Raw genomic sequence first — 14,430 nt, 5'->3', positions numbered from 1 at the left:
GAAGAACAATTTCCGGTCTTTGCCCTCCCCTCCCCTGCATTCCCCCCCCAACCCCGCCCCAGGTGCCTGCCTCAAAGGACAGGAGCCCACCTGCGTGAGGGGCTCGGTCTTGTGCAGCATGGCCTGGGCGGTGGCCTGGAGGGTCCCGGCAGCCTCGGTGAGCCTGCGCTCTCTGGATGCGACTGTCTTCTCCAGGGCCTGCACCTTCAGGCTCAGGGCCCCGGCCTGGGACTTCTGAGGCTGCAGGGAGATGGTGGGCTCAGGCAGGGCCTGGCCGGAAGGTCGGAGGGGCAGATCGTCTAGCGGGGCAGGAATGGCGGGGGCAGGGCTGCCTGTGGACCCCGGGAAGCGGAGGGGCCAGGGCAGGGGACGCCAGGTGGGGGACCCTGTCTCTATCCCAGCTCTACCAGTGACCAGAAGTGAGGCCTCCCTGACCTGCATCTCCTTCCCCAGGTCCACAATCTCAGCGGAAATCTTGGGGGCGAATGTGCTTTCCTGACTTCAGAGAAGCAGAGCTGTTTAGGTACCGCACATCATCTAGCACCTTCGGCAGCTTCTGGGGCCACGCTCAGGGTCAAGCCCGGTAACACCTGCATGGTACTCTTCATGTTCGGGGTGGGGGCAAGCAAAGACCCCAAACAAGCAGCTTCAGGCAGATCAGGTTTTGCCCCAAATCTATTTGTAGAAGCTCAGTCTCTTCCTTAAAGTGCAGTTTCTGAGTTCTGGGATTTCAGGATTACTGAGCAGACGCGACGGAGCTGATTTATCCAGGGGGCCCACAAGCACTAGGGCCACCTTGCACATTACTCATGAATCCTCTCCCGGCCCCCGTGGATGCAGCCCTAGGATAACCTAATGGGTGAGTTCTATCTGACAGAGGACCTAACTGAAGCACAGGGGGGGAAAGTCTTTGGCCCAGGTCACAGATCTGGAGGGGGGAGCTGGGGTTTGATCCCACGCCTGTCTGGTGCCTTTGTTAATGCCGCTTCGGCGAACTGCGTGGCTTCGCTAGATCATCACAACCAACAACGAAGACTGGCCGAGCGCTAACTCTGCCAGGCGGGCGCTCCGCCAAGCCACGGAGGTGGATTATCTTGTTTTAATCGACCGCCATCTAGTTAAAAATAAGCCCCATGATCTGCCCGAACCCGGGCCGCACCGGTTTCCCAGCTGCCGCTTTCTCCCACCCCCACCCCATGCCGAGCTCCGGGGCCGGGCTGACCTGTGCTGCGGGGGTGGCCAGCGAGGCCAGGTGCGGGGCTGCGTCTGCACCGTCTCGCCACACAGCAGCCAGGACCCTCTCGGCCTCGGGCTGCGCCTCTGCCAAAGCTGTGCCCAGCGCCTTCCGAGCCGCCTGGACCTCCTGGTACCTGAGAGGAGACAGCAGAGGTGGCTCGCAGGGCAGAGGGCACAGGGCAATCCTTCCCTGTGGCTGCCCCCCACCCCCCGCCACAGCCCCCCCGCTGGAGCCCTCTTCAGGGTCCGCACCCAGCAGCTGGCCTCGGAAACTGGCCGCTGCTCGGCCTCGTTCACATGAATGGAAGAGGCAGTGGAGACACCACATTCTTGTTTCTTCATTCATTCCATTCAAGCACTTTTTTCTGAAGGGCCTTGCCCTTGGTTTCCACCCAAGAGTCATCTGTTTTGCAAATGTTGGGAGCCTCTGGCTGAGTTACTAAGTGGAAAGTGCCTGGTGCTGGGGAAGGGACAGAAGCCCAGGCCCTGGTCTTGGCTATGCCCTCGGGTGACCTTGGGCATGCCGCTCTCCAGATAAATGGAGAGCCCTGGGCTGCGTGATTGCTCTGAGGCCCCTTTAGCTCCAAGGAGCTGTAGTCAACCCCATAGAACAGTTCTCTGTGGTGCTGTCCAGCTGATCACACCCTCCCCGCCCATCTCCACCAGGGGCACGGACTTCTGGCTGTCTCTCACCCCTCCCCACCCACTTCTCAGAGAGGCCCTGCCCCCACCCCTGCCCCAGGAGCGGGTCATGTGACCTCACCCCACTCATGCTAGTTGGCTGGGTGTGGGCCACCTGACTGGAGGTGGGCCAATTAGATTCTCTCATCTAGAAAGTCAACTTGGGACTTTTGAGAACTCGCTGGGTCTCTCCTGACCCTTTGACTACGGAGGAGAGAAGAGGGTCACCCAGGGAAACAGAGGCCAAGCTGGAAGCTGGTGCCTGAGAGGAACTGCCTGGGGACCGGGGGCGGGGCGGGGGTTGCCGCCTGGGATGGGGCTGGGGGAATGCAGCAGGGGTGAGAGAGGGAGGTGCTGCTCTGGATCTTCCTGGTTCAGGCCCTCGTCCCTTCTCTCCAGAGGCTGAGCTGTACCCCCAGGCAAAGTGGGCCCAAGACCTCAGATATCCTTCCCACCCCCACACAAAGAACGTCAGGACTTGGGAAGGAAGCCAGTTCTGGAACCAGCAGCCTGCCACCAGGCCCCGTCAGCTGCAGGAGGCCAGTTCAAGCTTCTACGCACACCCGGGAGGCCTCACCTGTCCTCCAGTTCCCGCCGGGCCTGCAAGGCCACTCTGCCCTCCACCAGACTCCAGAGAAGCACGTAACTGGCGTTGGAAGCGACCAGGGCCCTCCGAGCAGTGGCCTCAGTCTTGGCACTGGTGTCCCTGTGGCTGTATGGAAAAGCCCACCTGACCGTCACCAACAGCTCATACAGAAGGGGGCCTATGCCCGAACCCACACCTCCCACCACGTGGGCCTCCCACCAACCCAAACAGAGTCCAGTCCGGAGGGCCAGGCTCCTCTCCTCCCTCCACCCGATACACAGCGAGTGTATTCCTGTTACATAGAGTTTATGGCTGTTGTCCTGGCATAATGATCCATCAGGTCTTTTATCACACATAAAGTCTCAGTTTGGACAATGATGATATGGTCACCCTAATAAAGCCATCACAGAAGAGAGTGGTCAGGACAGCCTGGGTCTGAATGCAGGCAGGGGGGATACCTGTGAGGCTGACCCTAACCCCAGAACCCCCTTGGAAAAGGGCTGGGCTCCCTTCTGGACCAGGCTCCCAGGGCTCAGGGTCTCACCTCCTGGCGAGGGCACGGGCCTCTGTGGCCAGGTGGCTCCAGGTGGTGGGCTGGCCGGGTCCTTCCTGAGGAATCACCTTTGGAGAAGAGAGGGAGAGAGGAAAAACTGATGGCCATCCCTGAAGGGCAAGGGCGTCATTTGGCTAAATTACTGGGAGAACAAACTATGCCAGTTATTTTATAAATGCTATATAAAGGCTCAAAGTCAGCACCCGGTGAGCAGAGCCCCGGAACGTGGAAACGACAGAAATGACACCCACCACTCATTCGATGGGCATTCACTGTCCACCTGGAACATGCCTTGTTCTATGTAGACATGATCCCACTGAGTCAGCACAAGGGGCACTGTGTGACCCCCATTCTGCAGATGAGGAAACGGAGCCTCTCCAAAGAAGCACACCCCAGGCCACCAGATAGATCACCAGGTGAGCCCAGGGCGGGTGGTGGGGAGGGGCCCCTGGGGTACCAGAGATTTGAGGATGATGGCTGCCTGCAGAATCTCTTCTTCCGAGGACTCCAGCGCTGCATCGAGCTCTGCCAGCTGGATGCAGGGCTTCTCTGCCCGGGCCTGGGCACAGTGGGCACTCCTGCTCAGTGCCCACAGCTGCTCCCGGGAAGCCTTCACCGCATCCTCGAGGCCTGTCACCTCCTCCAGGAAGGCCTCCCGGGCTCCTGCATGAAGCCCACAAAGTCCAGGGGTCACAGAGCAATGGAGATTTCACAATAAAGCGCCTGCCCTCGGGGACCCCCATCTGTGCCCTGCACTCTGCCTGGGCACAGCTGAACTCCATCACCAGAGCTAAGCACCACCACCAGTCAGTTCCAAGGGAAGAGCCTCGCCATTTTACAGATGCAAATGCTGAGGCCCAAAAGAGGCCAATCACAACCCAAGGCCTCCCACACCAGAAGTCAGCCACAGTCAAGAGGCTTAGAAGGAATCCAGACCTGCTAGAGCCACAACAAGCAATTCCTGAACCTGAGACCGCAGAAACGCCCCCGCCTCGAGTCAGCTCTGTGACCTGCAGTGTGGCTCAGTATGGGCTTTTTTTTTATGATTTTATTTATTTATTTGAGAGAGAGAGAGAGCATGAGAGGGGGGAGGGTCAGAAGGAGAAGCAGACTCCCTGCTGAGCGGGGAGCCCGACGCGGGACTCGATCCCGGGACCCGGGGATCAGGACCTGAGCCGAAGGCAGATGCTTAACCGACTCAGCCGCCCAGGTGCTCCTACTATGGGGTTCTTAACACAGAGCATCTGGAAGCTCCCTCTTCTGATAATGAGTGTTGCTAACAGGAGCTCAGCTTACCTATGTCTGGCTGCTAAATGAGCATAGATGCTTATGAACATGAAATTATACAGAAGAATCAATTCACTTTCAAGGTTCCCTAAATTGCAGTGTCCCAAGGCCAGATTCCACCTGGCTCTAATAACAGCTTCTCCCTCCTCATTCAGTCATTTATTTTCTATGCTGGGAAGTGAGCAATATGGCCAACAGTCAAGACAGCAGAAACGTTACCTGTTCAGCACCTGGGACAGCACCTCAATGATTATTTGTTGCATGCGTGAATCATTGAATGAACTCAGCCCGTCCTCACTGAGCTTGTGGTCTAGGTGGGGCATGGGGCTAGATGCTATCGTCAGAGACTAATATTAATAAGGTTACAAAGTACAACTGGGTGGGGGAAATTGAAGGAAAGATCTAGGGGGAGATGAGACTGTCATGGGAGGAGCCCACGTAGTTGTGGAGGTCAGACAGGCTCTCCCAGAAAGTGACTTCTTCTAGGACCAAGCCCTCAGAGCCTTCGAAGCATCCTGAGAGCAGACCGAAGGGCTCCCAGGGGTGTGTCTGACCAGCCAGACATCCCGTTGTCTCCCACTCTGCTCTCTCACTCTACCTTGCAGCAGGTGGTGGCCCTGGTAGACATCCCCCCGTGGGGCCTCTCCCTGCAGAATGTGCAGTGGTTCCCAGGGCGGGCCACAGTCAGACCCCTGCAGCCACCCCTCCATCAGGGTCAGCCTGGCCTTCAGCTTGGCAGCCTGGAAGAGTCAGGAAAAGAAGGGTGTGTGAGGCTGGTGGCCTGGAAGTCTGGTCTGGACACCTCCCCCTGGCTTCTGCCTGGCCTTCCCTCCCCAATGGTTCCCTTCGCCCATCTCATCCTGGGCGCCAAAGCTGAGGACACAGCAGACCTTGGAGAACCAGCCTTGCCCACCCCTTCCTCCTTCCGGTCCCTTTCCTTCTCACACCCACGACCCCTGCTGCCATTCAGCCGACCACATCTCTGTTCCACTTAGAGAAGGACAAGAAGGTAATCCCCAGGAGAATTTGTCCTACTATATTGCCACAGATCAGGTGCACCTGGATACCTGTTGGCCTAGTGAGCACGCCATGCAGTGTCTCCTAGCGCTGCTCTTTTAATCACACGAACAATAACTGCATTTACAGAGCACGTGCTAGGAGCCAGCCATTAGTGCCCACTGGCCACGCACCTGCTCATGTTCACCCTGTAACCACCCTAAGGGTCAGGGGATGCAGGTCCCGAGCCCTCTCTTTGACTCCAAAAGTCCAGAATGCTCTGAAAGACCATGAGGCTTTCCAGTCCTTATTTGATGGCAAAATCCAGGTTAAAAAAAAAAATTCTAAACTCACTGGGAAGCAAAACTGTTCTGAATGAGGCTGTTTGTGGCCCTTATTTATTTGTTTGGTGGGACTATTCGCCTGTTTTCCCACAGACACATCACTGGGTTTGACTGCAGGGACTGGCCCAGGCACTGCTCGGGGCAGCTTATGCTCAGCGCCCATCATTGTATCTTTCTAGAGTACCATCACTCTGATGGCTGGCCTCCCCGGTCTCAGGGAAGGGGTTGCAGGTCTATGTCCACTGTGGAATAGAGAGAGAATAGAGAGAGACACTGAAACTTACCAAAGCTGTTACCTGCTAATGGGGACAACGAATGGGGCTGGGGAGGGGAACCCCAGAGCTCATGCTCCTTGACCCCTGCACCACACCAGCTCCCTGCTCAAAATTCTACTTGTGTCCCAGCATGGGCATGGCCCTCCTCCTGACCCTCCCCACAAAGGGCCATCTATGGTCTCATCCCCCCTGAACTTCAGAAAGTATGAGACGTGGGCCTGGGTGCTCGGGAAGGACAGCTGGTGCAAGGCAAGGCACTGTTCTCCCATCTGCTCAGGAGCCAAGGACAGGCAGAGGTGAGGGCTGAGCAGGGCTGGCATTGGCCCGATGGCTGGGTGGGCACAGGAGGAAGGTGACCAGTGGCCCCAGAAGGCCTGAGAGCCGGAGGTGAGCAGGCATTTCCCGGTGCCCAGCACAGAGTTGGTGCTCATGGGAGGGGGTGTGAAGTTGATGGGAGGTAGGGCAGGCTCACCTCCTCCTTCACCAGAGCATAGCAGGACGGGCACTCCTGACAGCGTGTGCCGCCAGCCGTGAGGAAGAAGTTGTCCTGACAGCGGTCACACTTGTAGCCCACGAAGCCGGGCTTGCACACGCACGTGCTGTTCTTGCGGCATTGGGCCGAGGCGGCACCCAACGGGGAGCACCTGCAGGCTGAGGGAACCGGGGCAGATGGCATCCCCCCCAGTCGGAACCCCCCAGGGCCCCTGCATGCTCACACCTGGATGCTCCAGACCCCCCAGGGCCAGCTCAGCTACACTCCTGGGTCCTTCCCGGGACACCGAGTCAGAAGGTCAGAGGCGGTGACTGACTTGTTTCAGTGTCCCTGGGTCTGAGAAGCAGCCATGTCTAGGAACGGCCAGGCAGTCCAGCTGTGCGAATACGGGCGCTGAGGCCCAGAGAGGTGACTCGATGACCCCAGCACACGGGAACTGAGCAGTGGAGCCCGCGGCTAGATTTTTGGTCCCCTACGCTCTCTCCACATTTCTACGGCCACTTTTAGAAGATAGGCCTGCAGCCAATCTTCCCTTCTCTGCCACATGGCTGGCATCCCCGTGGCTCCTGTCCAGAAACCTCAGACCCCACCCTCTGGGCAGCCGGGAAGCACCCGGCCTCCTCACCCCGGCAGCCCTTGATGGAGAAGCCGAAGAAACCCAGCTGGCATCTGTCGCAGGCCTGGCCCTCAACCCCGGGGCGACAGGGGCACTGCCCAGTCTCGGGGTGGCACCGGTCCTCCTGGGAGCCCAGCGGGTGACACTTGCAGCTAGGATGGGGAAGGAACCCGGGTCGGAGACAAGCTCTGAGCCGCTCCCCACCCAGCCTCGGCTGGCTGCAGCCCACGAGGGGCCTCCGGGTCACACTCTCCACCCACAAGGCCCCATCACCACGTGGCTACACATCTAACAGCTTTCCCCGAGCTGTGTCCTGGGAAGCACCGTCTCACAAAAAAGCTCCCCCCACCCCCCAAATAAGGCTATGGGGACTGACAAATCTTGCAGATTATGCCCCTCCGTTGGAAAGTCACAATGCAATTAGCATATTAAAGGCACTGCAGAGTCTCGCAAGGAAGAAGCCTGTTTGCTGCACTGGGCACTTCCTCGGGGTCCTCCGCTGCTCCCTAAAGACACTGTCTAAGGTGCTGCTCTGGCCAAAAAGACCACAGAGCTGCAGCGTCACTGAGCGGGGAATCAGAGACCAAACTGGCCCTCTGCCCACCCGGATGTCCCTCAGGGTTGCTTTTGGCCTGCGTCCTGGGCTGGCAGGGCCACGAGTCTGACCCCCCAAGGGACCATCCCTTTGTCCCCCTCTGGGGCAGGGCACAGTGGTCCCTGGCGGTGGGCCTGGGGTGACACATTCTAAGCCAGGCCCCCCTTTGGGGGCTCCCCGGGACTTCTTCCATCCTGCAGACACACCCGGGGAAGGGCACCCGCAGCCTCACCCCACTCACCTCTGGCAGCCCCTCCCGGGCTGGAGGTCGTAGAAGCCGGGGCTGCAGCGGCCACAGTCCCGTCCTGTAACATGAGGCAGGCAGGGGCACTGGCCGGTCTCCGGATCGCAGGCTCTCTGCTCACTGATTGAGCCCTCAGGGTGGCAGCTGCAGGCTGGGAATGGAAGCAGAAACGGTGTTGGGGAACCACACAGATCATTGACTCAACCTTTGGGGATCCAGGAGAAGATGGGGAGCCCACGGGGATGCCTCACATTCAACACAGACTACTAAGCTTTTTCTGGAAAAAGGCTCTAGGGCCGGGCTCAACTCTCACCCCATTTCCTATGTCCTTGGAGAGACAGCCTAGAATCCTCATGGCTGCAGATGGTTCTTCTGAACCTGCCTTGAACCCCAGCCGGCTGGGGAGAACGCCAGAGACCAGGCCAGGGAGTCACGGGTGGACCTGGGTGCCCACCGTTTTGGGTCACTTGACCCTGATCTCCTGGGCTCCACAGAGTGAGAGGCCGGCTTCCTCACATGATGAAGGGGCTCTGGAGCAAGTAAGTTTGGGGGAAATGCTGGGCTTCTCCCTCCAGCACTTCTGGAGGCCTTCCACGGGCCGAGGCACGCCATGGCCCTCTGAGCGGGGACAGGGGGCTGAGTGCTAACCCAGGCTGGGGAGAGGAATAGCCTGCTGGAAGCCCAGGGGCAGCACAAACGTGATGGGTGCTGTCTGCCACGGAGGACAGTCGTAGGCGCTAACTGGGGGGCTTACCTTACCTCATAAGGACTAAATTATCAAGGCAAAAAAAAAAAAAAAAAAAAAAATCACAGGATCGGCATTGATTAGATCGACGCTGAGAGAGACCTTGACCTTGGACGAGAGCAAACTCCTAGACCTTCCAGACAATGAGAGCAAACTCCTAGACCTTCCAGACAAGGGGACAGAGAAGGTGAGGAATCTGCCTGAGGTTGCACAGCCCCCCCAAGCTGCGGGCTGGGTCTGGTAGAGAGGGGCCCCCGCCCTGCCCCACCCGCGGGGCGGAGGGTGGGTGCTCACGCGTGCATCTGTCTGCGGGCCGAGGGGCCAGGGCGCTCCCGTAGAAGCCGTCCTGACAGCGTTCGCAGTGGGCACCTGTCGTGTGGTGCAGGCAACGCAGGCAGTGGCCAGACAGGGGGTCGCAGTTGCCCACGGCGTTGGGGTCCACGTTCCCACTGCACTGGCACCGCAGGCAGGGCTGGGGAGCCCCAGAGAGCCCCAGAGGGTCTCCGAAGTAGCCGTCATCACAGAGCTCACAGCGCCGCCCTGGGGGAGGGAGACGGCTGTGTGTGGAGGAGCAGGCACGCGGCACGCGGCACGTGGCACGCGGCACGTGGCATGCGGCACGAGGCCCGAGGCACGCGGCACGCGAGGCTGCCAGGTCCCCAGGCGGGGAGGGCGGGCGTCCCTCGGGCCTCCCTGTGCAGCCGAGCATGGGCTCCGGGGCCAGGGCCCAGCTCAGCCATCAGTGGGCTGTGTGGTCTTGGGCAAGCCCCTGTGCCTCCCTGAACTCGGGCTCCTCCTCTGCAAGGCGGGGACTATAATGGCAGCACCTCCGAGGGCTTGGTGAGGTAAGTGCTCAGCTCCTGGCACCTGCTAAGTGCTCAGCAGCAGGGGCTGTCCCCGCCTAGTCACTGTCGTCACCCTCCTCAGCACCACGGACACCATCTTCTTCCTCAGCAAGGCCCGCAGGATGCTGGCGTGGTGAAGGTGGGGGCTGGTGCCCACCCGGGCACCCCTCCCAGGGGGTTGTTCCCTCCGTGCACTGCAGCGCCCTGCTCCCCCAAAGTCCACCCTCAGGTGCAGCTCAGCCTGGGCCAGACTGAACTTCTGCAACTGTCCACACCCACCGGAGGGGGCTCCCTTCACGTCTGTAGACTGGGGGGAGCCAGAAAATGTGGGGAAGGTTAGGGAGCGGAGGCACAGCATGATGGCAGGGTGGGGTGCAGGGTCCCCAGGTGGGACCTGGCTCTGTCAGGTCTTGGGGCCCCCGCCCCGCCCCCCTCCTGCGGCTGGCTGTGGGGAGCTGCTTCCAGAGCAGAGCGCTCCCCAGCAAAGCAGGCACTTGACAGGACCGACGTAATGGCCAGTCCTGAGGCAGCCAGTCACCACACATATAGTCAGATGTCTGAGAACCTTGGCAACATTATGTCAATGCTCGCGCTCACTCTGACAAATAAAGAAATAATCTTTAAAAAAAGTAAAAGCTGAAAGTTTAATCAGAGGTTTTCGACCTTAACCGTGTATCAGAATTAGCCAGAGCACTTGTTACGCATATAGATTCTTAGGGTCCATCTCGAGCTACTAATCAGGCTCTATGGGGCCAGGGCCCAGAAGGGCATTTTCAAAAGCTCTCCTGGACATGCTCAACCACTCAAGTTCTGCCAGGAACCCACAGCAGCCCGGGGTCCTGGCCGTGTTCTGAGAGGTCAGGCCTGCCACTCCTAAGCTAGGCCCTCCCCCATCGGTCACACTCCAAACCCAGAACCCCACTCCTGGAGCCCAGGACAGAGGCAGGGCCCCAGGGCACAAGCCACTCACCTCTCTGGCCCAAGGGGCAGTGGGTACACACCACCTCCCTGCTCTCTGGGATGACTGTGCAGGCCGACCGTCCGGGGCATGGGCAGGGCTGACAGTCGTCAGCCTGGCCTGCAAAGGGGTTGCCATAGAAACCTGGCAAGCAGCGCTCACAGGATGGGCCCTCGGTGTGGTGGCCGCACAGGCAGATCCCTGAGGGGAAAGACAAGCACCTGGTTACGACCACCTGAGCCCAGAATGCTCCAGAGACGGGGGCATCTTGGTGGGAGAGGTCACAGAGCACATCCCCAGCAAACTGAGGTGGGAACCTTCCAAGGTGGGAGCAGCACAGCCTGGGGAGAAAAAGTCTCCCACTCACTGACCGTGTGGAGCTGTGGAAACCATCTAACACCCTGTGCCTCAGTGACCTGCAAGATGGACACAACAAGGGCTCTGACCTCAAGGGTTTTCGTCAGGATGCAGCCAGAGTGCCCTGCACAGTCCCCGGCTCACAGAATGATCCAGGACTGTTATCGTTGGTATTCTGTATTCCAAAACCTATCAGCGACCCAACAGATGGCACATCCGTGTCTACACTTACGGGTTTCCTGCCCCTTCCTCTGTGTTCTCTTAACCTCAGGGGCCAAAAGCAAGAGTGACACAGACCCAAGAGTCTGTTCCTGACAGGAGTTTGCAAGGAGGCTCCCCGTGTATGGGGTCTGTGGGTTCCCGGAGGCGGCCTGGTCTTAGAGAACAGACCCCGCCCCCACTCGTTGCTCATGCTGGGGGATGGTGCAAACCCCCTTCTCCAGCACCTGGAGTCCGATCAGACCCTGTGCCCTGGGGAAGGGAGGCACCACGGCCAGGGCCTGAGGGAGGAGCCCCGCTGAGAAGGGCTCAGCGACGCAAGACCACCGCTTCCAGGAGGCCCAGCAGCACCCAATGGGGTGGGGGGGAAGAGAGGGAATTCAGGGTGGCGAATCCAGGGGGGACCATCATGTCTGTGCTGCTTTCCGCTGGTCGCTGCCTCGGCCCACACCCCCGCGCTCACTCCTCTTTCTATCCAGTGTGAGCAGCTGTGGTCTTGCTGCCCATCTGACGGGTGAGGACCTGCCCAAACGGAGCAGGAGGTCACGGGGTGGCGAAGGGCTCCGAGGGGTGACCGACCGGCCGTGCATCGCGCTTCCTCGGGAGGGGCCACCTGGAGCAGTGCACGGAAGCATTGGGAGGCCTCATCTGGGCTCGATTAGTGATGCCTGCCTCGGCCCAAACTGGAGGAGCCCCTGATGGGTAGTGTGTGTCTGTCCGCGCTAGCTAGTCTGCTGATTCCCAGGCTGCTGTCCTTTGTCCGCTCCAGTGCAGGCATTTCCCTTCTCAGAGACCCCCCCACCTGCTCCAGGAGGGCAGCAGGAGGGCCTGGGTGTGGGGAGAGGCCCCACCCAGCAGCTCCTGCCTGGTGACCTCGCTCGAGGGCTCTCTGCGTTTCCTTGGCTGCAAGTGGGGAAGAACTGCCGGCAGTGAACTTGTGGCAGGAGCAGCTCTGCCACCTACTTGCCGAGCGGCCTCCCTGCGCGTTGGGCCCCTCACCTGTAAGATGGGACGCTAACGGCAGGAGTTGACGGTATAGTGTATAGAGAGGTCCCAGCATGGGGAGGAACCTGATGACACCATTTCATGAGTATTGCTCTTGGTGATCACTCGCACATGCACACAGCTGACCCTGCTCAGGTCATCGGCTGTGCTGGGTACAGCCCAGGGGGCTTGTGGATGGGGTGCGAGGACTCACCTGTGTGGGGGTCACAGGTGCCATGCTGGTTGCAGGTGCAGGGGACACAGTTGGTATAGGGACCCCCCAGTGGTGTCTCCCTCTTGTATCCGGGAGCACAGGATTCACAGAACTGGCCTGTGTACCCCTCGGGACATGAGCAGGTCTCCACCCAGGAGGCTGGGGGGGAGAGCCCCCGCTGGGCGGATATGAGCCGGACCTCGGTCAGGAACACCTGGCCTGCAGAACGAGGATAGAGAGGAAGAGAGTTATGGGCACACATTCCCGCGCCCCCCCAAGACCTTCCTATGCACCTATGTAACAGGCAAAGGGAGGGTTATTGGCCCACATACAGAAAGGCAGTCTATGAGTCAATTGCAATTTTAAAAAAACAAAGGACAAAGGAAAAATAAGGTAATTTTCAGAACAAAAAATGGATATGGCTGGGAATTTTATGGAAAGACATTCATTCTCATGGGTTATTAAAGATATGTAAATTTAAACAAGGAGGATACCATTCACGCCCCTCAGATGGGTAAGCATTTAAAGATCAATGACAGGAGGGGTGCCTGGGTGGCTCAGTCAGTTAAGCATCTGTCTTCGGCTCAGGGAGAAGCAGACTCCCCACTGAGCGTGGAACCTGACACAGGGCTTGATCATGGTCATGATCTTGGGGTCCTGGGATCGAGCCCCCTGGCAGTTTCCACACTCAGTGGGGAGTCTACTTCTCCTTCTCCCTCTGACCCTCCCTCAGCTCATGCTCTCTCTCTCAAAATAAATAAATAAAATCTTTAATGACAGGGAAAGATGGTGTGAGGAACTCATGGGTTCTGTTTCTTTTTTTTTTTTTTTAAGATTTTATTTATTTGAGAGGGAGAGTGAGTGAGAGAGAGAGAGCATGAGGAGGGGGAGGAGCAGAGTGAGAGGGAGAAGCAGACTCCCCGCTGAGCAGGTAGCTGGCCCCAGGGACGTGGGGCTTGATCCCAGAACTCAGAGATCATGACCTGAGCCAAAGGCAGACACTTAATTGAGGGTTCTGTTACTAGTGAAGCAAGAGAGCCCCTATCAGACCAACCTTCCCCCAGAAAACTAGAATCTTAGGGCAAAATATAACAACGATCCATCAACCCTGAAGAAGAACCAGAGCAGGTAGACAGTGGAGGAGGGTGGACACATGCCCTGAGAACATAGATTGGTACAGCCTTTCTGTAAGACAATCTGGCAGCAGGTATCAAAACTTAAAATGTGCCCTCTTTGACCTAACACCAAACATTTCCATTTGAGGAATCGATGCTACAGACAGACTTGCACAAGGAGACAAAGACCTTTCTATGGAGCTCTTCCCTGTTCTCTGCAGCAATGTTTGCATAGTGAAAAACCAGAAACTGCTTCAATGTCTAGGGATAGGGGGATGGTTGAAACTTCAGGGAGCATCTATGCCATGGAATGATACGCGGTGGATGGACAACCAGCCTTTTCTTTTTTTTTTTAAAGATTTTATTTATTTATTTGAGAGACAGAATGAGAGAGAGAGAGAGAGCATGAGAGGGGAGAGGGTCAGAGGGAGAAGCAGGCTCCTCGCTGAGCAGGGAGCCCGATGCGGGACTCGATCCCGGGACTCCAGGATCATGACCTGAGCCGAAGGCAGTCGCTTAACCAACTGAGCCACCCAGGCGCCCCCAACCAGCCTTTTCTATGTGTAAGACAAGTAACGGCCTCCAAGACACACTATTCGCTGAAAAAAAAGCAATTGCATGGAGAGAGATAGCCCAGAACATCATCAGTGGGAAGAGGAGGTCTGGGGCTGCTGGGGGGGCGGGGAGAGGGACGGTCGGTATGCCCACCTGCCTCTCCAGTTTGCCCCGGCACCCAGCACGGGCCCGGCCTAAGTAGGTGCTTTGTGAACATCTGTTAACTGAAGGCTGAGTGAGTGGCAGAAATGAAATTCCTGCAAGAAGGCTCAGCAGGGTGACCTGGGGATCAGGGAGGCTTTGGGGAGCATGGGCAAGGATGATGGGGTTGAAGCTCCAAAGAGAACGAGGGAGCTGAGGCAGGAGGGGCTGGGTTACAACCCCCAAGCCTGGACTCGAAGGGGCCCCAGAAGTCAAGGTTCTCAAAAGTAGCCAATCACCCCCCTAGAAGCAAATCTGTGGCTGTTTTGGTTGTCACAACGATGGGGAGACAAGGACCAGGGCTATCAGACACCCTGACATGAGCAGAACC

The 14,430-nt window shown here is 58.3% G+C and overlaps 1 protein-coding gene across 1 annotated transcript in view; it reads right to left on the bottom strand.

The window, feature by feature from the left end:
- LAMC3 (laminin subunit gamma 3) overlaps positions 1–14,430 on the bottom strand; it is a 56,168-nt gene that overhangs the window by 7,499 nt on the left and 34,239 nt on the right. Inside the window, exons 12-23 of the mRNA XM_021691442.2 lie at positions 12,229–12,447; positions 10,467–10,655; positions 8,946–9,191; positions 7,904–8,057; positions 7,077–7,219; positions 6,431–6,609; positions 4,942–5,083; positions 3,514–3,719; positions 3,048–3,124; positions 2,495–2,629; positions 1,223–1,370; positions 91–240 (exon numbers count right to left, since the gene is read on the bottom strand). Of these exons, the coding sequence (XP_021547117.1) occupies positions 91–240; positions 1,223–1,370; positions 2,495–2,629; positions 3,048–3,124; positions 3,514–3,719; positions 4,942–5,083; positions 6,431–6,609; positions 7,077–7,219; positions 7,904–8,057; positions 8,946–9,191; positions 10,467–10,655; positions 12,229–12,447 (1,988 nt within the window). The remainder of the gene's footprint in view (positions 1–90; positions 241–1,222; positions 1,371–2,494; positions 2,630–3,047; positions 3,125–3,513; positions 3,720–4,941; positions 5,084–6,430; positions 6,610–7,076; positions 7,220–7,903; positions 8,058–8,945; positions 9,192–10,466; positions 10,656–12,228; positions 12,448–14,430) is intronic.

This window comes from Neomonachus schauinslandi, chromosome 13, assembly GCF_002201575.2.
Source record: "Neomonachus schauinslandi chromosome 13, ASM220157v2, whole genome shotgun sequence".
Taxonomy (NCBI): domain Eukaryota; kingdom Metazoa; phylum Chordata; class Mammalia; order Carnivora; family Phocidae; genus Neomonachus; species Neomonachus schauinslandi.
The sequence above is the reverse complement of the archived record's forward strand: the minus strand, read 5'-3'. Positions and strand labels throughout refer to the sequence as shown.